Source organism: Pygocentrus nattereri, chromosome 2, assembly GCF_015220715.1.
Source record: "Pygocentrus nattereri isolate fPygNat1 chromosome 2, fPygNat1.pri, whole genome shotgun sequence".
Lineage (NCBI taxonomy): Eukaryota > Metazoa > Chordata > Actinopteri > Characiformes > Serrasalmidae > Pygocentrus > Pygocentrus nattereri.
Genome location: NC_051212.1, coordinates 10,117,467 through 10,139,132, shown reverse-complemented (window position 1 = coordinate 10,139,132; position 21,666 = coordinate 10,117,467). Strand labels below are relative to the sequence as shown.

Genomic DNA, 21,666 nt, shown 5'->3' with positions numbered 1-21,666 from the left:
TGGTAGAAGTAGAATGATATATAGGGTGTCTGTATACCCTGTATATATATTTATATATAGGGTGTGAAAAATGGTTAAAAATGATATCTAAAGCCATCTATCTGTTCATCCACACAGTGACCATTTATTTGAGTAAAAAACCCACTACCCCACTATTTACATAAACAAATAAACAGTGTGACTTTATATTTGTGTCTTAACACCCATCTCTGTCTTAACACCCAACTCCAGTTGCTTCACAAATCTTATCCATGCACCCATCATATCCCACTGCAATCTGTAATCACAGAATCACAGCTTACGGTAAACTGAAGACAGATGTACCAGCAACGGGCAGAATTTGAACTATGACGCTGACTCAGCTGCTGATCTCTATCACGTCCTGCCCAGGACTGGAGTTTCAGACCCTGCTGGACGTAATCTGGCTCCGTTTGAATGCTATGCCCTGCCATAAAAGTGCTTCGGTGTCATAAAGCTGTTTTTTTCCTGAAAAAAGGCCATCATCTCTTTCCTCCCTCTCGCTGATAGAGTGTCATAATTTTGTCATCATGGAGTTTCTTCCACAGTTTTATCTCCAGGTTGTAGTCGTGGTTGATGAAGAAAATAACTCGAGTCTTTTGCTTCTCAAAGTAGTAATTGGAGTAATTCTTATGGGTCTCGGTGATAAAGCCATACGCATCAACCTGCAATGAGAAAAGAAATATGTAAAGAACTAGAGTTTCAGTTCTTACTGTTGAAAACGCCACTTTATTAGACACACCTACCTTATGCCTCTACTTACTGGCCACTTTATTAGAAACACCTACCTCATGCCTCTACTTACTGGCCACTTTATTAGAAACACCTACCTCATGCCTCTACTTACTGGCCACTTTATTAGAAACACCTACCTCATGCCTCTACTTACTGGCCACTTTATTAGAAACACCTACCTCATGCCTCTACTTACTGGCCACTTTATTAGAAACACCTACCTCATGCCTCTACTTACTGGCCACTTTATTAGAAACACCTACCTCATGCCTCTACTTACTGGCCACTTTATTAGAAACACCTACCTCATGCTTCCACTCACTGGCCACTTTATTAGAAACACCTACCTTATGCTTCCACTCACTGGCCACTTTATTAGAAACACCTACCTCATGCTTCCACTCACTGGCCACTTTATTAGAAACACCTACCTTATGCTTCCACTCACTGGCCACTTTATTAGAAACACCTACCTCATGCTTCCACTCACTGGCCACTTTATCAGAAACACCTACCTCATGCTTCCACTCACTGGCCACTTTATTAGAAACAGCTGCCTTATGTTTCCACTCCCTGTCCACTTTATTAGAAACACCTACCTCATGCTTCCACTCACTGGCCACTTTATTAGAAACACCTACCTCATGCTTCCACTCACTGGCCACTTTATTAGAAACACCTACGTTATGCTTCCACTCACTGGCCACTTTATTAGAAACACCTACCTTATGCTTCCACTCACTGGCCACTTTATTAGAAACACCTACATTATGCTTCCACTCACTGGCCACTTTATTAGAAACACCTACGTTATGCTTCATCTCACTGGCCACTTTATTAGAAACACCTACCTTATGCTTCCACTCACTGGCCACTTTATTAGAAACACCTACATTATGCTTCCACTCACTGGCCACTTTATTAGAAACACCTACGTTATGCTTCATCTCACTGGCCACTTTATTAGAAACACCTACATTATGCTTCCACTCACTGGCCACTTTATTAGAAACACCTACCTTATGCTTCCACTCACTGGCCACTTTATTAGAAACACCTACGTTACGCTTCCACTCACTGGCCACTTTATTAGAAACACCTACGTTATGCTTCCACTCACTGGCCACTTTATTAGAAACACCTACCTCATGCTTCCACTCACTGGCCACTTTATTAGAAACACCTACATTATGCTTCCACTCACTGGCCACTTTATTAGAAACACCTACATTATGCTTCCACTCACTGGCCACTTTATTAGAAACACCTACATTATGCTTCCCCAGAGAGCAAGTGTTATTTGGGTGGATCATTATCAGCACTGCAGTAACACTGACATGGTGGTGTTGTATTAGTGTGCGTTGTGCTGGTCTGAGTGCATCAGACGCAGTGGTGTCTGACAAAGTATGTAGAGAAACAGATGGACTACAGTCTGTAAGTGTAGAACTACAGCGTGCACCTATACAGTAAGTGGAGCTGATAAAACAATATAAATCCTTAAGAGCAGTATATACTGAATATATGAATGCAGTGTACAGTTTGTGTGATATTCTGTCATGACCAGCAGACGAATCATCTAAAATATCATTCAGATGTATCAGACTTTATTCTCACTAAAAGCACATCGATGCTTTGGTCCCACGGCAGCTTTGATGAGGAATATAAATGAGTCAAAGAGCTGAAGCGAAGAGTGGGTGTTGTGTCAAAGGTGTTTTCTGTGAATGTATAAAATAACGAATAAACTTTTTCATGGATATCTTGCTTCTCTTAGAATATAAAGTCATCGCAGAACTTTAATTATACTTACAGTATCACAGACATGAAGGGCCAGGAAAAGGGTGAAGGCTCCATTAGTGGGTCTATATAAAGCCCAGTGAGTTCCATTCTGTTGTTTAGAGGGCATGAATCTGTGTGAAGTTATTAGAGTGTTTGATGTTGCAGCACGTTAAAACACATCAACCAGAAAAATAATCTGTACATTAAACAGAAAAAAAATCTCAAAGTTAGGTGTAAGTTTACAGCTTGCAAAGTTTTCAGCTCCAAATTTATTTTCTATTATAATAAAAGGAAATTGGCTGTTATAATACACTTGTTATACCCTTATCAAGCTTTAATAAAAACTAGAGAGCACTTTTTTAATGAATGCCATTTGTTTATATAATATTTGCATGATATTTTGAATATTTGTGATTATGCCCTTTTTTAAGCCATAATAAGCCTTAGGATAATAGTTAACTGAGTTTTTTTGACTTTATTAATAAATTAGTAATTAATAATAATAAGTATTGCTAATTAACTTACTTTATTAAGGAATAAGTAGAAAGAATTAAGCTTTTACAGGGGCACTGTTTTTTATAATTCCATTTTCTATTTATTTCTATATTTTTTGTTATTGAGGGGTTTATTATTATGCACTTATTAAGCTTTAATAAGGCACTAGCTAGTAATTAACTACTTATTACTACTTTATTAAGCAGTAAGTAGTGTGAATTAAGGATTTTTGATAAACATCTAAAATATTGGACAAAATAATTGTATACACAAATAAAAAATGTGCATAATATTTTAATGTTTACAGTGCTATTGAGCATAAATAAGACAGTAGTCGATAATTAACTACTTATTACTACTTCATTAAGCATTAGCTAGGATGAAGGCCACCCAGGCCTGTGGGTGGATGGTGCATGAGCTCCACCTCCTTTGGTTGTGGTTTTAGTTGTGTTTTATGTGGAAACATTATAATAATAAGCCTTATCAAGCCAATATACACACTGGCCACTTTATTAGGTACACGTTGGACCCCCTTTTGCCTTCAGAACTGCTTTAATTCTTCATAACACACTTTCAACAAGGTGTTGGAAACGTTCCTCAGAGATTCTGGTTGGTTATTTGAGTTTCTGTTGTCTTTCTATCATCTGGAACCAGTCTGCCCATTCTCCTCTGACCTCTCACATCAACAAGGCATTTTCGTCCACACAACTGACCGCTCACTGGATATTTCCTCTTTTTCGGACCGTTCTCTGTGAACCCTAGAGATGGTTGTGTGTGAAAATCCCAGTAGATCAGCAGTTTCTGAAATACTCAGATCAGCCCGTCTGGCACCAACAACCACGCCACGTTCAAAGCCCCTTAAATCCCCTTTCTCCACCGTTCTGGTGCTCAGTCTGCACTTCAGCAGGTTGTCTTGACCACCTCTACATGCCTAAATGCAGTGAGTTGCAGCCGTGTGATTGGCTGATTAGGTATTTGTGTTAACAAGCGATTGAACAGGTGTACCCAATAAAGTGGCCAGTGAGTGCAATTTTAAAACCTAAACATTTTAGAGCACTTTTACAGATGCAATGTAGATAACTCGTTCATTTGTTGATTTGAAGACATCTAACCACTGTTTTGCTTTGAAAGTGTAATGAAATTACATGTTATTATGATAATAAATGTAAACCCTGTTAACAAGCAGTTTATATTGGTCCCATGTTCAAATGATGCTTGTACACCAGACGTTAGTGCACGTTAAAGGTCTTCACGTTAGAGTAGAGGGTCAGTTTGTCTTTGTTCTGAGTTAATTAGTGATTTAACATTTATATATTGATGGAAAACAAACAAAATAAATAAACACATTATAAATCCAGTACTTAGGTAAGATTATTATATATAAGATTCAAATAAAAGATGGAAAATACTTAATTCCTTGTAATTACAACTTAATAAATTAGTAATAAACAGGTAGCCAAACAGTTTTTGGCTTGAAGCTGTGATTCCAAAGAAATTGCTCATACATTTACACACACATGGCTATAAAAAATAAATGGACTGTTCTCGTGTGTGTTCTAATTGAAATGCAAAAGACCACGGTTTGCATCTTTTCTCCCCTCGGGCGATGCAGAGGAGCAGCGAGTGGGCTGTGGTTCACGAACAAAGCACGCCTGCTGGTACTACATGTTCTTTAGAAGTGGCCTGTGTGTCTCCACAGCGGATTTGAGTTTCACGTTACCTGTTGCGAACGTATCTGAGGAAATCTGGATGAAGGACATAAAACCTGCTCTCATCGAAATCTTTGGGATAGAACGTCCGTGGCCTAAAGGAGAGATAATCAGACTCACGACACTTTCAAACCATTTTTACAACCATGGTCTTTCCAAGAACTTGGAAGTTCCAGTAAACATGAGCTCGGTCTATTCATCCATAAAGCTTCCGTTTACAAATTCAGGTCCAATGGAATGAAAGTAGTAACAACAAACACTTTCAGGGTTTAGCTTGTAGACAATCGTGTAAAACATTCCTGTGGCTGAATCAAAATGTGTTTGACTTAGAAAGGAGGCCACAGTGAAGTGTTAGTTTGTGGCACGGCTAAACTGCTTTAGGCTGAATAGGTGGATATATGTAAATATTTCGTTGATCTTTGCCTCTTTTCCTCGAGGCATGAGGAAATATAACGAGGATAAACAAAAGAAAGACGTGCGCTCTTGGCCTTACATTCTGCTCCGGAATTCGCCCTTTGGCACTTTCCCTTTGCTCAGAAGGCCTTGCAGCCAGTGAAAATCCCTCAGGCCTTCTGGGATCATCACGTATTTAATGCCCTGCAGACAAATCAGGTAAAACAGGCAAATCTCCTCAATTAACTGAAGCATTTTGGTTAAAACGCTACCAATAAATAAACAGGTGCAGTTAGTGTCAGCCTACTCCTACTGACGTTTAGTTATTACCAGCAGTGTTAGCAAATAGTGTGTAACATGAATCTGTCTACAGGCTGAAATCCTACACGTCAGGCTTTCAACTGAAATAAACTTTAAATAAACAGAAATGTTTTGCTTTGAGTGACTCTCAACCTTAATTATGCTTATTTTATTCAAACTAAACTGTTTATCAAATCGGTCATAAAGCTACCAAAACTTGACCAAGTGACTGCGTCAGTGGTGACAATTTTAGCTACTTTTGAGCAGGAAAATTACTACATTATTAATAAGAATTACTCTGGACTAAACCATCTTTGAGCACTTCTACAGATGCATTGTGCACGACCCTTTCATTTATTGATTTGAAGACATTTAACCACTGTTTTGCTGTGAAAGTGTAATGAAATGTAATCTGAAAGGGTAGATATTAAATGTAAACTCTGTTAATAAGCCGTTTACATTAGCCACGTGTTCCAATGACGCTTGCACTCTCTTCTCTCACTCCTGAGGATTTTGCCACCTTCTTCGAGAAGAAGGTTGATAGAATCTGCCAGTCTTTCCCCTCTGTCCCCACTCCTTCCATTAGACCCCCTCCTCTCTGTTTTTCTTCTCTTTCCACAGATGTCGTCCTTCAACTGATCAAATCCAGTAACCCAACTACCTGCCCACTGGATCCCATCCCACCCGCATTGCTCCAGTCAATCTCCAAGGGCCTACTGCCCTTCATCACTTTGCTCATTAACAAGTCCTTGTCATCAGGTGAAGTTCCATCAACTTCAAGACTGCAAGTATACTTCCATCCTAAAGAAGCCCATGCTTGACAGCTCAACAACTGTCAACAACTACAGACCGGTATCATTCCTTTCTTTCCTTTCAAAAATTCTTGAACGTGCAGTCTGTAATCAACTGTCTCTCTTTCTCACACAGAACCAGCTCCAGGACCCCAACCAGTCTGGCTTCAAACCAGCACACTCAACAGAAACTGCTCTAATAGCAGTGACGAAGAAGCTCCAGGCAACAAGATCAACCAAACTGTCATCTGTCCTGATTCTTCTTGACCTCTCCACAGTTTTTGATGTGGTCAACCATACAATCCTTCTGGAAGTCCTTACCAACCGTGGAATCGCTGGTTATGCATGGAAGTGGTTCAATTCCTATCTGGAGGATCGCTCTTATTACATTATTGAAATGTAGTGTATTGTGTTGTATTTGTATTGGAGTTCTGTGTTCAACCCTGTTCCTTTTCTCTGGGTATCTACAGTGGCTTCTTGTTTCTAGCAGTATCTGAGCTCAGGACAGGTCTTTCTCTCTAACCTATTGGTAACTAGCAAAGATACTCTCTCTAGACAGACAAAGCACTTCTTGTAAGTCACTTTGGATAAGAGCGTCTGCTAAATGCTGTAAATGAACAATGTAAATAACATCATCATATTATCATTTGAACACAAAATAAGTGACTGTAGAAACTGTATAACTGTAGAATCTTTCCGTAGGGAGAATTCATAATGTTCCCCACTTATTTTCAGACTTTGGGACACATTTACTTCAAATCAATGGGATTGAACTGCTCACCAGTTGAGGGACAGGGGTGCAACCTCATTTCCTGCTCTAAAATGTAGGGGTGTGGCTAAAATAAGGCTCCACCTACAGACTGAAACTCAGTGTTTTAGTAGTGACATGGAAACATGGGACAGTGTTTTTTAATAAAGCATTTTTTTATTTAAGAACTAAACTCATGGTGAAGTTTAAAGTTTGACGTTAAGTATTAAAAAGTAAATATTGAAATAAAAATATTTTCACCAGTGTACACTCATGGCTTAACACCTCCCAAGAACAATAATCTTATAATTAAAGACTGTTTCATTCTATTCAGCTTATTACTATCCCACCACACGCGTTTCGTCTAGATCATAACTTAATTAAAGAATTTTTAAAAACTATATTTAGTATTTTTGGATTCTTTAAATGTGGGGTTGCAGTTTGAACCAAATCAGCAGAATGATCTAACTATAGTTTTAATCTGTAATCTTTGAATTCTCAGTACACTCCCATTCAAAAGACTTGTGTTATCAGTCGGCTCTGATAATGCAGGATTTTATAATTAATTAGCCTTTAATGTAATTCACATAAAACTGACTATATGATGATTCAAATCCAGAACTGCAAGTTTCACCAAACAAGTTATAAACTATTTTCTGTATGTTGCATGCAGTTGCACATTTAGACCAGAGGGGTCACCAAATCCCCAAAACTTACATAGTCCAGCTTTGAGGTCAACAATATTATAGTAAAGCAACTTAATTTGGGGCTTTGTTGTGCTCCTTGAGCAAACAATAAGACAGTGTATTCACATGATTCTGACTGTACTTATATTTCTGTTAATATATAAAGAGAATGAGTAATACCTTGTCACTGGGGATCTTCTTAAAGCCATACTTCCTAAATACAGCAAGGGAGGCGACCAGCGAGTAGGCTGTATGAACATAGACTGAAGTTTTGTTTCCCACATCTTCTTCATGGCCTCCAGTAACAGCACCATTCATCCTGCAGTACAGATAGAATAAAAACGAATCACATAAAACATGGAAAACTAATTTACAATAACTAAGAAGACTCCAAGCAGTGCTGGGATGCTCCACCTCCATCTCTACAATATTAGTACCAAGAACCAACCACTTTCCCAACATGCTTTTGGAGCTGACTGCTGTAAAATCCCACATTTCTTTAACTTCTTTGACAAAATGTTGGACCTGTTTCTCCCAGAATGCACCATCCTTTGCATGAGTTAGCTGTACTTAAAGAATGCAGTGTTTCTTCTGTAAATGTACATCGATTTTGTAGAAACGGTTACATCGTAATCAGAGTCATCAAAGCATTTGGGTCTCTGTTATGACCCATGTCCTAGTGACTCTTCTGTGTGTTTGTGGCTGTTTTCTGTGCTTTCCTATTTGTGTGTTCCTTGCATGTTTGTGATTGGCCACATGGGGGCGCCATCCTGTATAAGAGTTCACCAAACTACCATCTCAAACGACGTTCAGGGCTCTCTCCCCTCAGACATGACCTGAAAGGACGTCAATTATCTGGTTCCTCATGTTTTGTCTAGGTGTGTTTTTGTTTTGTCTCTTCTCAGATTAGTTCGTTTGTCATCTTTAGTTGTGTTTGTTTGTTATTTTAGGCATATTCTAATCCCTGACCTCATTCCTCATTCATCGTAGCGTCTTGTTACAAAAATAAACAAGATATTTTTTAGTTAAATAGTGTTAACGGTGTTTGGTCTGGCGACAGGTCTGGATCTCTCCCCAGACCTACAATAAGACAGACTGTAGCTTGGTGACCTTTTATATAGGATGGATCTGAATATGTACTTCACTTTTTAAGAGGGAAAGTATGCAAAATGGCCACAGGCAGACACACAGAGAACTTACTATGACCTGATTTACATTTATGGCATTTGGCTGACGCTCTTATCCAGAGCGACCTACAATTTGCAAATTTTTACATAGGTAGGCCAAGGTGGTGTTACGAGTCTTGCCCAAGGACTCTTATTGGTATAGTGCAGGGTGTTTGCCCTGGTCGGGGATTGAACCCCAGTCTACAGTGTAGAAGGCAGAGGTGTTACTCACTACACTATCCAACCTCTGTCTGTCTGTCTGTCTGTCTGTCTGTCTGTGATGAGGCATTTTTACTCACCGAAACACATATTGATGGGAATCTATCTCCTTGCCCATCTTGGACCCATGCAGGATCCCACCATTAGCCACCACAGCACACCGGATACAGGAGTCATTCCCAACACGGGGCAAGAGTTGAGTGACGTTAGGTTTGGGAATCAAATCCACTGCACTCTTTATTTCTTTAAACAAAGAACAAATCAGTGTTAAACGTGAAAATAAAAGAAGAATGAATCCCTTTAAGCCCAAAGCATATTACATCGTAATTCAGTGTTATGCAGTATTATTATTTGGTAATTGCATGGACTCCGGAGGTGTAGTGTAGATGTAAACATAAACATAACTAAATTTTTTAGTTTGAAAAAAACATTTGACTTTTTTCAAATCATCAAGAATATTCATCATATTTAAAGTTGTATTTGATTAACTGTTTTTGTAACAGTATTGTGACTGGTTTGGATTAAATCTGTTGATTGAGAATCTGATTTTTTCAGATTGGCTTAACTGAGTATTAGTTGTTTGTTGATGTTCATTGGTCCCAAAGTTCAAACATCTACTGAGAGCAGATCGTAATGTGTGGATGTAGTTACAACGCAAAGTTTAATGAAGGCTAAAACAATAATAATCTTAATCTGGTCTCGGTCTCGTCTCAGTCTTACCCACTCCTGGTCTTGACTTGGACTCGACTACTAAAAGTCTTGATCTTCACTTGGGCTTAATGGGTCCAAGTCTCTGTGTTGACTCGGACTTGGCTCTAGCAGTCTTGACTATAATACTAGTTATAACCTAAATGAAAATCTGAGCATATTTTAGGTGAAATCTTAATCTTTGCTAATAAGTAAGTACAAATAAAATCAAAAGATTTTTGAAAGACAGAATGAATGAGTAGATAGATAATAACATACAGCAACACGTTACTTGAACACTAAGTATTTGTGGACAACTCGTGCCTGTAATCACAAGATGACATTGGATGTTTCATTAAGTAAATGAAATTTTATTGACATAAAGAACCTAAAATAAATAGTGGAGCTACAAAACAATGACTACCATTTGTTCCACGTATAACACTGTTAGAAATAAAGGTTGTGTGGGGGTAAATTTTCATTCATCAAGACAGAAACAATGTAAATGTTCCCTCAAAGGTACAACAGTGGTTTTAAGGTCTGATTGAGGACCTCAAATATGTTTTTTTCCAGGTGAAAAGTAGGTATTTCTACCTTTGTGTGGAGTGTGTGGAGTCAACACAACATAGAAAATATAACTTCAATGGATTATTATGCATTTAACCCTGACATGTACCCCTGAGGGTTCCACCCCAGTGACAAGAGCTCGAATTCAGAACCATCAGCCAACTGTGTTTTGCACACTGTGGGAATTAGACCGCTGCATTTAACCCATCTGTGCAGTGAAACACCCACACACATGCACACTAGTGAACACACACACTAGGGAACAGTGAGCACACTTGCCCAGAGTGATGGGCAGCCCTATCCACAGCACCCAGGGAGAAGTTGGTGGTTAGGTACTTCAGTCATGGACTGTCAGCTAAAGGGGATCGAACCAGCAACCTTCCGATCACAGGGCTGGTTCCCTAAAGTCCAGCCCATGACTGCCCCAGTGACAGTTCACTACCTTTATTTCTGAGAGTGTATAACATTGTTATGAAGCATCATTCACAACTATTGTAGCTTATAACGCCGAGGTCTAGTTAAATGCACCACACATCACTTTGATGTATTTCTACTTAATAATAACAGCAAATGTAACAATTCACAGTATTTTTACTGTTCCTTTATATAGAATATACAAACAGAAATATTTCATCAAGATTATTTCTACTTTGAAATTTTTTTAACAGAAATATGTATATTAATACATATGAGAAAACAACTGGGGAAATGATCACATATATTTGAGGGTATCAGAATCTTCCACAGAACTTCTATATGGGGCTCTTAGCAAGGCTATTACTTGGGAGCAATGCTTCAAAACAGTGTAATAAATGGAACAATACAACGCCATCTACTTTTCAGTATCTTTTACTTTATTAAACTCAATACATAACTGTTCACACACTCTTAAGAATTGCTTTATAAAAATATTACTTTATACTAAGCATGTTATTGCATGCTTATACATTGTTATAAACTCCTTATTTATGCAGTCTTCAACTAGCATATCTAAATAGGCACTACTGTACTATAAAATAGAAACTTTAGCTTGACAAAAGTGTACGTACAGTGCTGTGCAAAAATCTGAGACCAACCTTCATTTATTTTACTTCCAGTCTAAATAGCCATCAAGAATAAGTTATTCATTTTCAGGAAATATGAAGAGATTAAATGTAAAATAATCTGCATGTGCAAAGAAGTAGGAAAGTCAGAGAAAAACAAGTGAAAAAACAAGAGTCTCTAAAACTAGAGTTAAAAGTAGAGTAAAAAGTAGGACTCCTAACAACCACCTGCAAGACTTGGTAAACCACCAAAGCTGTCCCTATCAGATAAATAGCACTTATGACTGACCACCCCAGCACCCAGGCCTCAGCAGTATTGGCTTTGTTTGGGATTATTTGGATGAAGCAGAAAATGCACCCAACTTCTAAGACGTTGAAGGTGTGGAAAAAATAACAATGAAGACATCTATGAAAAAACTGATATCTGATGCATGTTCTCTGAAAAAGATCTGTGTATTTAACAAGTGTTTTTGGCGGAAATTAAATAAATAAATACCCCCCCCCCCCCCTCCCCCTTATCAAACTTTCAATCATGAATTTGCCAGTTACACTAGTTTGAGTAAAAGATGACTTTCTGTGTGGCACCTACCGCTGTAGTTGTACTCCATGAAGCCAAAAGGGTTGTTAAAGTGAGCCAAGCGGTTCCATTCACTTAGGTTAAGAAGATTCTGGTACAGATACATCTGAACGTTTGGAAGGTACGCCTTCTGAAAGTCTGGATCTTTTGTTTTATGCAATGACTCTGCACAAGCCTACAGAACACAAACATAACCGCTTACTGCAATGATTTATTGCCAGTTTACTAGAAACACCTATCTTGTAGCTACAACTGTTGGCCATTTTATTAGAAATACGTACCATGTATGGTCTCCTACAAAAGTATCTAAGCTGCAAGGCCAGTTCTATGACCAATACGCTAAAGACATTTGGAGTTTGATCAAAAGATGAATATAAAACAACACATTCAATTTCAGCTTTTATTTTCTGATATTTACATCTAAATGACACCTTTTGTTTAAACCCAACCAATATGCAAATGAGCAAAAATATTGGAACATGTCAGGTGTTCCTTGTTCCCCAGGTGTTCCCTGCTACAGTGATGGTTTAAAAAATTCATAGCTCTTACTGCCTGTGCTTAGTCTGATAAAAATGATAAACCAATATAAAGACCCTGAGAGAAAGTCATTTGGAAGCTGAGAAAAGGGGGAAAATCAGAGCCATTGCACAAGTATTGGGCAAAGCTGATAAAACAACTTGGAATGTCCTAAAAAATCAAAAACCCCGGTGTATTAACACCCAGACACTGAATAGGTCAGCCAAGGAAAACATCAGCAGTTGATGTCAGAAACAATGTGCGACCTGTGAGGAACAACCCCAAAACAACAGTCAGGTCCATCACCGACAAGCTCTACAGGGCAGGGGTGAAGTTATCACAATCCACCATTTAAACAGACATTTAAACAGACATTGAGACATTGAGAGCCAAAATATACAGTCTACACCACAGGATGCAAACCACTCATTAGCAGTAAAGAATTGGAAGGCCAGTTTGAAATCTGCATAGTAATACAGAGATGAGCCACAAAACTTCTGGAACAAAGGTTTATGGACTGATGGGACCAAGAGTAACCCCTACCACAGAAATGGAAAGGTCAAAATGTGGAGAAAGAATCTACTTATGATCCAAAGCATGAGCTAATCAGTAAAGCATGGTGGAGGTAGTGTCACATCATGGGCTTGCATGGCGGCTTCTGGAATGGACTCACTAATCTTTGTTGATGATGCAACTGATGATGCTAGCAGCAGAATGAATTCAGAAGCCTACAGGAACAGTATAGTCATTATCTGCTGTTACCGGCACCTCATTGTACAGTCACTATTGTCCTGCCTTATTATCTCAGGTTAGAGATCTTATTGCATGTCTAGTACATTCAGGAGGAATTTTGTAAGGTTTTTTTTATTTTATTGTTCTGTTCTGAATTATTAGGCTATGAAAATGTAAACATATGTACATTATTTAATACTTAGGTTCTTTGTACTTATTTAATGTACACAGTTGGCCATAGTGTGTCTGCTGCTCTTAGGAGTGCATCAGTCAATAGTGTAGGAAGAATTTTAAAACACTGTGTACTTCCACTGGCCATTTTATCAGAAACCCATGTTTTAGTGCTCCATTTAGCTGGTGTAATTTTAGAGACTGTAGTCCAAGGTTGCCAAAATTTGTCTTAGTTAACAGTTATTGTACCTGCTAAAGTGTTAAACTATCCTACAGAATTCATTAGTAATAACAGGAACAATGTGTTATTACTAATACTTTATTATTAGTTAACAGTATTTATGCCCTCTTTAGTAAAGCGACAAATATATTGTATAACTCATATAAAACTTGACCCAGGACCAAGTAAATGACAACTGTTTAAACAATGATGCACAATACAAACACTGTATCACTGCTTCACATCTGTCTGACACTGTGAACCATAAAACAGGTTTAAGCTCACCTACCATGGCAGGTTGTTTATGATAAAAAGCGCAGATAGCCCTTAAAGCAGGATCTCTAACAGAAATGCTGGTAATAGGTGTAGGACAAATGGCTGTATTTTGTAGACATGGGCATATAGGAGGACTATGGTAAAAGCTTTTCGCTGGAAAGACAAGCCTAGATAAGCTTGAGCATAAGGATTTTAACGTTTTTCAGCTCGGTTGTGCTCTCAGCTCCCCATGCATATAACTTGATGTTAGTTTTTTTTAATATTATTATTAGTTATCATGTCAGTTAACCTTGTAATGTTACTTTATTAGCTCAAATGAATGTATCTCTAACTTTGAGTGTCAAGTTTCATTAGCTCTGGTATTGATCTTGTTTTGTGTGATGTGATCTGTGTGTCAGGGTCATGAATTTAAATGAATCTTCATCGTTTTTTCTTTTAATGTGAAGTTTTTATCAGCAAGACTTTTATATCGCTGCTGCTGGGAGAAAACCTCATATCTCTATTTTTGATGTTTTTCAGTTTTTGACATATTTGAAAAAATCTGTTACCCTGTACATTGTGCGTAAATTTCATTATGAATGGACTAAAAGAAACAACCCAAAATGACTTGGAAAAATATCTGGTTCCATTGACTTACATTAAAAGTAAAGAAGGTTTTTTTTCCTTCTCCTGTAAAGTTACAAATTTGGAGATATGAGATTTTTTTCCAAAAACAGCAACATTATTATTATTATTATTATTATTATTATTAGTAGTAGTAGTAGTAGTAGTAGTAGTAGTAGTAGTAGTAATAGTAGTCCTAGTAGTATATCAGTTAAGCTTATAGTTGCTGTATTAACTACAACCTTAGTTACTATATTAGCTCAAACTAAAATGTATCTATATATCTAATATATAGTTTAAAATAAAGTTTAGTCAAAATTCTACATCTCTGTAATTTCTTCTATTAATGCTTTTATCAGTGAAAATGTTAGTCATAGTTTTGTTCTATATTATTATTATTATTATTATTATTATATCAGTTAACCTTATAGTTACTATATAGTTAATCTTAGTAAATCTGTCAGTTCATTCTGTAAATGTACATTTTTGCAATGTTAGCTGTTGCAGGAATAACCAGTTCAGTCTCATATTCTTTAATAATGAAGTATAACTAATTATTCATTACAGATTTTTACAATATTCATTCATGATCTGCTCCTGCATAGTTACTAAATTACTAAGGAACTGTATTGTAAAGTTTTACTCAATAACTTTTTAAAAGTAAGCAAATTTTCTTATTCATTCATCATATAAGTCGCTTATCCTCCGGGTGTTGGAGCCCAGCAATCATTGAGTGGAAGGCAGGAAACACTCCGGAGAGGTCGCCAGTCCATCACCGGGCAGACACACAGACATGCAATCCCACCCATTCACAACTAGGAAAAAACCTACACAGACATGGGGAGAACATACAAACTCCACGCAGACAGGACCCTGGTTGCCCGGCTGGGGAATCGAACCCAGGCCCTTCTTGCTGTGAGGTGACAGCACTATCCACTGCATCACCATGCTGCCCAAATCTTGTTATGTTTTACTATGTTTACGATTGTTTATATTTATTCTAATGTGATATACTGACAAACAGTAACAACAGGAACGATAAACAGTTTTAAACAGTTTGCATTTGCACTGCACTCTCTGAATCAGACTGTGATTAAATCTCATACTTACCGTCTGAACCGACTCATCACTTCTCAAATACACATCATTTGTTTCCCAGAATGGCATCCTCTTAAAATTTTTCTTGAACATGACTGGTATAGGTGTCAATTCGCTGTAAACCCCTGGCCTTGACTTCATCGATTGTGAGACGTTTTGACCTTGATGTCCTAAGTTGGACTGCAGAGTGTTTGTGCTGTTTTCTTTAGTTTTCATGGGCTTCAGTTCAACTGAGGGCTGGGAGACTTTTGGTGGGTCCTCCACGTTTTTAATGAGTTTCAACCGTGAAGGAATCAAACTACCTGCTGTTTTCTTCTTAGTGTTTTTGTTATCTCTTTCTGGACTAGCTTGAATTCCAGCTCTGGGGTCTCTCTGATCAGTATTAGATAAATTATGTTGAACTTTTGCCGCAGAACCATCCATAACAAGCATTTTCAGTGCTTTAGAATTTTCCTTGGCTTTCTCCATATCCGTAGTTAGTCTCCACGTCATGTTGCGCATCTCCTGAGGAGTGTTTGAGTTGTTGTCCATTATCTCAGTCCAATGCCAGTTATTCCGGAACAGCAAACCAGGATAGAACTGTTTCCTTGACAGGGAGGGAAAGAAACAAAGACACACACAAATTATATGGGTTTAGCGAGGGTGAGGCTTCACTCATGGGTTAATATCCCAGGCTTATCATTTCTCAGTGTTTATAGATGAGTTCAATGTGCGTTTCAAACCAATAAAGGCTTGTACTTTATACTCTCACTCTGTAAATTCTTGGAGTGCAGAAGAGTGCTTGGTGAATTGGGTTGATATACAGGCCAACAATTTGGTGAAACGGTGTTTCAAGACTATTAAATGCAACAAGTTTGCCTTCTGTATAGTATTTATATTCCATTACATATCTGGGCTCAAACTGTGGCAAAGATGTTCTGGCAAAAGATGACATCTCTTGGTGAAGAGTCTATCTAAGAGGTGACAGACGTCAACAGTTCTCAAACTGGGAGACGCACAGCCCAGTGTTAAAGTTTTTTCCTTCTCCTGTGAAAACATTTTAGAGTTATGAGGTTCTGTCACAACAGCAATTACAAACTAACATGTTGGCACATTGTCTGCACAGTAGAAAAGACCTCTTGTAGAAGACAACAGCTGTCAGCATCTAGTGTTAGTGTCAGCTCTTCAGCTCATCTGAAGGGGCAGCCTCTCTAAAATGAAAACCTACAGATATTCCTCGACTGTTCTTGAGTGACCCATTACTTGCTGTCAAAACTCTGTATGTTTGAATTATGAGCATTTCTAACACTAGGCTTATCAGGTTTTCTTGCTTTTTTTTTTCGAAGCATCATTGAGAAAACCACGTTGCCATCCTGGTAGGTGAGCTGTAGGTGAGCTACAGCCCTGCAGGTGGATAAAAACCAAGAATTATACACAAGAATTACCACAAAATAAAAGAAAAGATATGTGCATGTCTTAGATATGTCTCCAGACAATGATACAAGGGGAGGATTAGCTAGATTGGTGTACCGGATACATAGAACCTGCACATCTCCGGAGTTCAGAACATTCCAATGTGTTATATTTTATTAAAACTAATAAAAACTAAAAAAAAAAGATCACAAATGCATATAAATTATAAACTCATACATATATATCAAGCTCAAGTCAGTTTCTCTTTTGTCAGCTTCTCCTTTGAATTTTCCACTCCACCTTAAAAGCCAACACCGGCATACTCCAATACATTCATTTGTTTACCTCAAGATTAAAAGATTTAATCAAGAAATACCTTGGAGAAATACCTTTCATTTGGAGATGTTTAATGAGCAGCTAATTTGCAGCACAGAGAAGCTATAATAAGCCACTGGAGCTGTTAAACGCGTCTCACTGGCTGATCTAACGCCTCGTCCCAAATCACATACTTTTGTACTTTACTACTACACTAATACATGCACTTCTATTCTTCTATTCTCGCATCCTTTTAGGGTGGTAAAATGCAGTTTGAGATACAAAAATGATAACGCAGCAGGAATCTCAGCAGTTGCTATTTTAGCCTTTACTTATTATCCCTACAGCAGCAAATCAAATAAAATCAAGTCAATACACTCAGCACACCTACACCACAGCACTGCTGAAGAAACTTTGAAAGTTGCCTACCAAAATGATGGCAGTGCAGTTGTGATGTCATTAGAATACTATTGATGGGGTTTTATATAAATATGAATATTAACACGTACACATGTATACACACACACACACACACACACACACACATACATACATAAAAATTGTCAGGGAACAGATTTAGGATGCCCACCCTATACTCTTTTTAAATATGATCCTTCACAAACCAAATAGCATTTGGCTAATTTCACAAAGTAGTTGGAGTTGCATTGTGGAGCTTTGAAGGATCAGAATGTCCAAGAAGTGCTGTAGCCACATATATTAGGCTGATGGTAATGCTTCAGAACTGTTTTCATAGAAGCTGCCAGACCCTACATGAGAATCTTTCTGTTTAGAAGATAATAACATAACAGAGGAGCTGGACACACTGGTAACCTTATATCTAATGATTTAGAAATAAATTGAATTAATAATTCCAAAACCATGTGTGCCATGCACCCGTACCCTGGGCCCAGATAACAGCCGTGAAAGCTGGCAGGAAGGCGGGCCTGAATCTCCAACACCAGCAAGTGATTTGAGTGATGGCAGGAGAAAGTCAGATGCCAGAGAGGGGGGGAAAGATGGCAACAGCCACGAGAGATTCAAAGGCCGGTCAAAAGCCCAGCAGCAAGGCCACTAGATTATGCCTTATGTTAGATTCTGGTGGCCAAGGTGTGGAGCAGGGGCGGTGATGGGGAGGCAGAGCAATGAGCTCTGAGTCAGAATAGTCAGAATAGACTAGAAAAGGCCTGAAAAGTCTAGTGTAGGAGCCACAGAGAGGTGACCAGTTTTGTTTGTGGTTTTGTGTTTGTTTGGAGTGAAAACAAAGAATATTTCTCCTGCCACCAGTGTCCTTCCTGTGACCAGGGTCCTGTGACCATCGCGTGCTACACCTTGCTACTACTGGCCAAAAAAAAAGAGAAGAGCAATGCCCACTAATACAAAATGGCATCTGTTTTTTTATCAGTACCTCATCTGGAAGAGATGTAGAGAATATTGTATACAATACTGAATTAAAGTTTTTTGAGGGTGTGATTATATTATTCCAGACTTCCACTGATCCCTAAATGAGGAAACTCTCTTTACCTACAGTAAAGAGCTCAACCAGAGGTTGGGTCTTTAATGAACTATCTCAGGGAACCTCATAAGGCTGTGGAGCACACATTTTAAGATCTCTCATTCAAGTTCTAAACAGAATGAATGTCATCTTCATCAAAAATATCACCAATAGCGTCGATATTCTTATTGGTCCATGGTCAGAATGTGAAGGGTAGGTCTAAATATCTGTGCACTTGTGTCCATTTATTCAGTGAGTCATTTATTATGAGTCCTAAATTAAGCCGAATCTTTGCTCAAGGGCTGAAAAAGGCATATCCTGAATTGTATACAATGTGATATGCCTCCTCGAAAGCTTACCAGGGGATTAAAGCAGAGAGTTTAGCCTCTATGTCCTCAAAAATCTCAACTGAAATGACCAGAAATATATCTTAAATACCTATAGCTCGGGCTTCTCTTCATTCATAACCGGAAGGTTGCCGGTTCAAACCCCAGTGCCGACGGTCCGTGACTGAGGTGTCCTTGAGCAAGACACCTAACCCCCAGTTGATCCCCGGGCAAGTGTGCTCACTGCCCCTAGTGTGTGTGTGCTCACTAGTGTGCATGTGGTGTTTCACTTCATGGATGGGTTAAATGCAGAGGTGGAATTTCCCCGTTTGTGGGATTAAAAAAGTAACTTAAAGTCTGGAAAGTTGAGACCCTCTGAGGATTTAGGACATTGCAAGGTGGTAGTTGTTCTTGCTTTTTGCTTCATGTGGTTAACTGAACATCTGTTAATTAGCTCCGACATTCACAAAAAATAGGTATGAAACTGTTACTGGGGCAGGACCCCCTCTTGTCACTGCGGTGGTACCCTCAAGGGTACATTTCAGTACCTTTAATCAGGGAACGTAAATGTACCATAATCCAATCCAATTGTATTGTGCTTTGTTAAAACATTAGGCTATGAAAAGGTACAAATACGTACTTTTCACCTGGAAAAAACTTTTTTTAAAGTTCACAACTGGATCTTAAAACCGCTGTTGAACCTTTGAGATACATTTACATTGTTTGTACCTGGACAAACGAGGAATGTACCTGCATAGAACCTTCATTTCTAACAGTGTACAGACGCTTGAATATCAAAATGAAACCTGCTACCTGTAAAGTGACATTTTTGAGACGTGGCACTGTTTTAGCTTATATTGTTTCAGATATATGTATATCCTTGATATGTATATCCTTTCAGCAGGTGTATTCGAAGACCAAATAGGTTTATTCATAGGTAAATATTAATAAACGTAAATATTAGAGGAGGCATTAACTCTTTATTGCACGGTGTTGCCAACAATTGCTTTATCTCAGTTTTACTAAAAAGCAGTAATATGAAATCTGCATTTTCCTATTTAATTGTGGGAAAAGGGTCTTTTACTTTGATAGGACAAATACTTTATGACATCACATGACCAGGAATTCTTATTATGATGTTGTTATTACTACACATTCCAAATACCAATTGAAATGTATTTACAGTATTTGTAAGTGTTGTTTAGTACATTTCACTAAGTATAAGTTGGATTGGTTTGGTCTAATTTTTTTAATAGCAGGAGGTTTAAAGAGAAAACTGACATTTTATGGGGCTTTTTTTTTTGTTTTTATGGTGCTATGGTATGATTGTGCATTGTTGCTATATATATAACAATTTACCAAATACCCCACTTAATTTTTCTTTTCAAATATTTCCATTATGTAAGCAAATTTAAATAAAATAAATAACAAAAATACACTAAAACATTTTTTTATTATGTGCAAGTAATAATTCATGCTATAGAGGGTTAATGTCAGTGCTGGCTTGAGAAAGAAGCCATGGTGTTATCGTCTTGTAGGGAAGTGTCAGGTGATCTTTGGGCTGAAATAGTTTCACTGTGTGTTTTTAATGATAGTTTGGAAAGCAAAAGTGTTAAATCATCAATTTGGCAAAACCTGCTCTCCATATCAAGGAAGAAACACTGAGGAAGGTAAAGATAAATACATAAAGGACTAACAAACTTGTTTTTGTGCTTACAAAACTTATGGGAAGAATGGAAGTTAAGGAAATGAACTTTCCAAAAATAGGGCAAGGTGTCCAAACTTTAAGTGCATTGTGCTGTTGAATGAATCTACAACGGGACTAAACGTGGTTTAGTATTTAATGTTGTTCTAGCAAACATTTGTGAAGCCAATACTGTTTGTGCTTATTTGCCGAATGCATACTCACTCTTCAGCTTATGAATCTGGCAAATCAATCGGTAGACCCTGTCCTTCTGCATTTCACTGACCATTGACCTGGTCACTGTAAATCTTCGCTTTAGTTCCTTATTAAACTTAGTCAGTTTGGCTTTCCTTTCTGTAATTAATGTACTTTAACATACCTGAATCTGGTGGATCCTGTATACAGCACGTATATCCATGCAGTAAATACAATGTAAATTACAGCAACCACAGCCATAAACGTCGTAACTGGAGAATGTCTTGCCATCGTATCCGTAACTCCTTGTTTCCTATCTGCACACAGGGAGTTTCTGTGTGTCTGTTAGCGTTATCAGAGTCCGTTTAGAGACAGTATCTTGATAGGGGTGTGACAAAATCAACAGAGCACTGAGGAAACAAGGGTCAGGTTCAGAGGACAGTTCACTGTCATCAGGTTAGAATAGACACTGTGACTGCGTTCAGGTCAGGCTTCTCTCAGAATCATGCGGCACAGTTAGTGCCCACTTAGAAAGTCGTTATCAATAAAGTTTATAAAATTGATATGAATTCATATTTAATCAGTAATCTGAGTCTTTTGGAACTTCTAAAGCAATGTTTATTATCATTATTATCATTATTATGCATTAAAAATGCTTTTAAAACAAGTTTCTTCTATAATTACAAACTTCACATCCTAACTATAGCAGAACCCTTTTTGTTGACATATAGAACCA

General features: G+C 38.0%; 1 protein-coding gene across 2 annotated transcripts; it reads right to left on the bottom strand.

Annotated features, from left to right (window-relative positions):
- Positions 1–100: 100 nt before the first annotated feature.
- LOC108439315 (alpha-N-acetylgalactosaminide alpha-2,6-sialyltransferase 1-like) lies at positions 101–21,265 on the bottom strand. 2 transcript variants are annotated; one of them, XM_017717640.2, is made up of 9 exons: positions 21,115–21,265; positions 15,539–16,112; positions 11,923–12,085; positions 9,117–9,279; positions 7,832–7,970; positions 5,227–5,330; positions 4,745–4,828; positions 2,561–2,660; positions 101–683 (listed from the first exon to the last, which is right to left on the bottom strand). In XM_017717640.2, exons 1-9 carry the CDS (start codon positions 21,219–21,221, stop codon positions 501–503), a joined length of 1,617 nt encoding a protein of 538 aa, XP_017573129.1. In that variant the 5' UTR covers positions 21,222–21,265; the 3' UTR covers positions 101–500. The 2 variants fall into 2 exon arrangements, with proteins under 2 accessions (XP_017573129.1, XP_017573130.1); XM_017717641.2 differs by lacking the exon at positions 2,561–2,660.
- Positions 21,266–21,666: the final 401 nt, after the last annotated feature.

What these genes read in the sequence shown, in the direction of transcription:
- LOC108439315 (XM_017717640.2), bottom strand. Translation starts at nt 21,221, where the DNA reads ATGGCAAGACATTCTCCAGTTACGACGTTTATGGCTGTGGTTGCTGTA. An exon ending in ACAGGATCCACCAGATTCAG is followed by an intron (nt 16,113 to 21,114) that starts GTATGTTAAAGT and finishes CTCCCTGTCAAG; the next exon opens with GAAACAGTTCTATCCTGGTT. An exon ending in GGCGAATTCCGGAGCAGAAT is followed by an intron (nt 4,829 to 5,226) that starts GTAAGGCCAAGA and finishes TCTCTCCTTTAG; the next exon opens with GCCACGGACGTTCTATCCCA.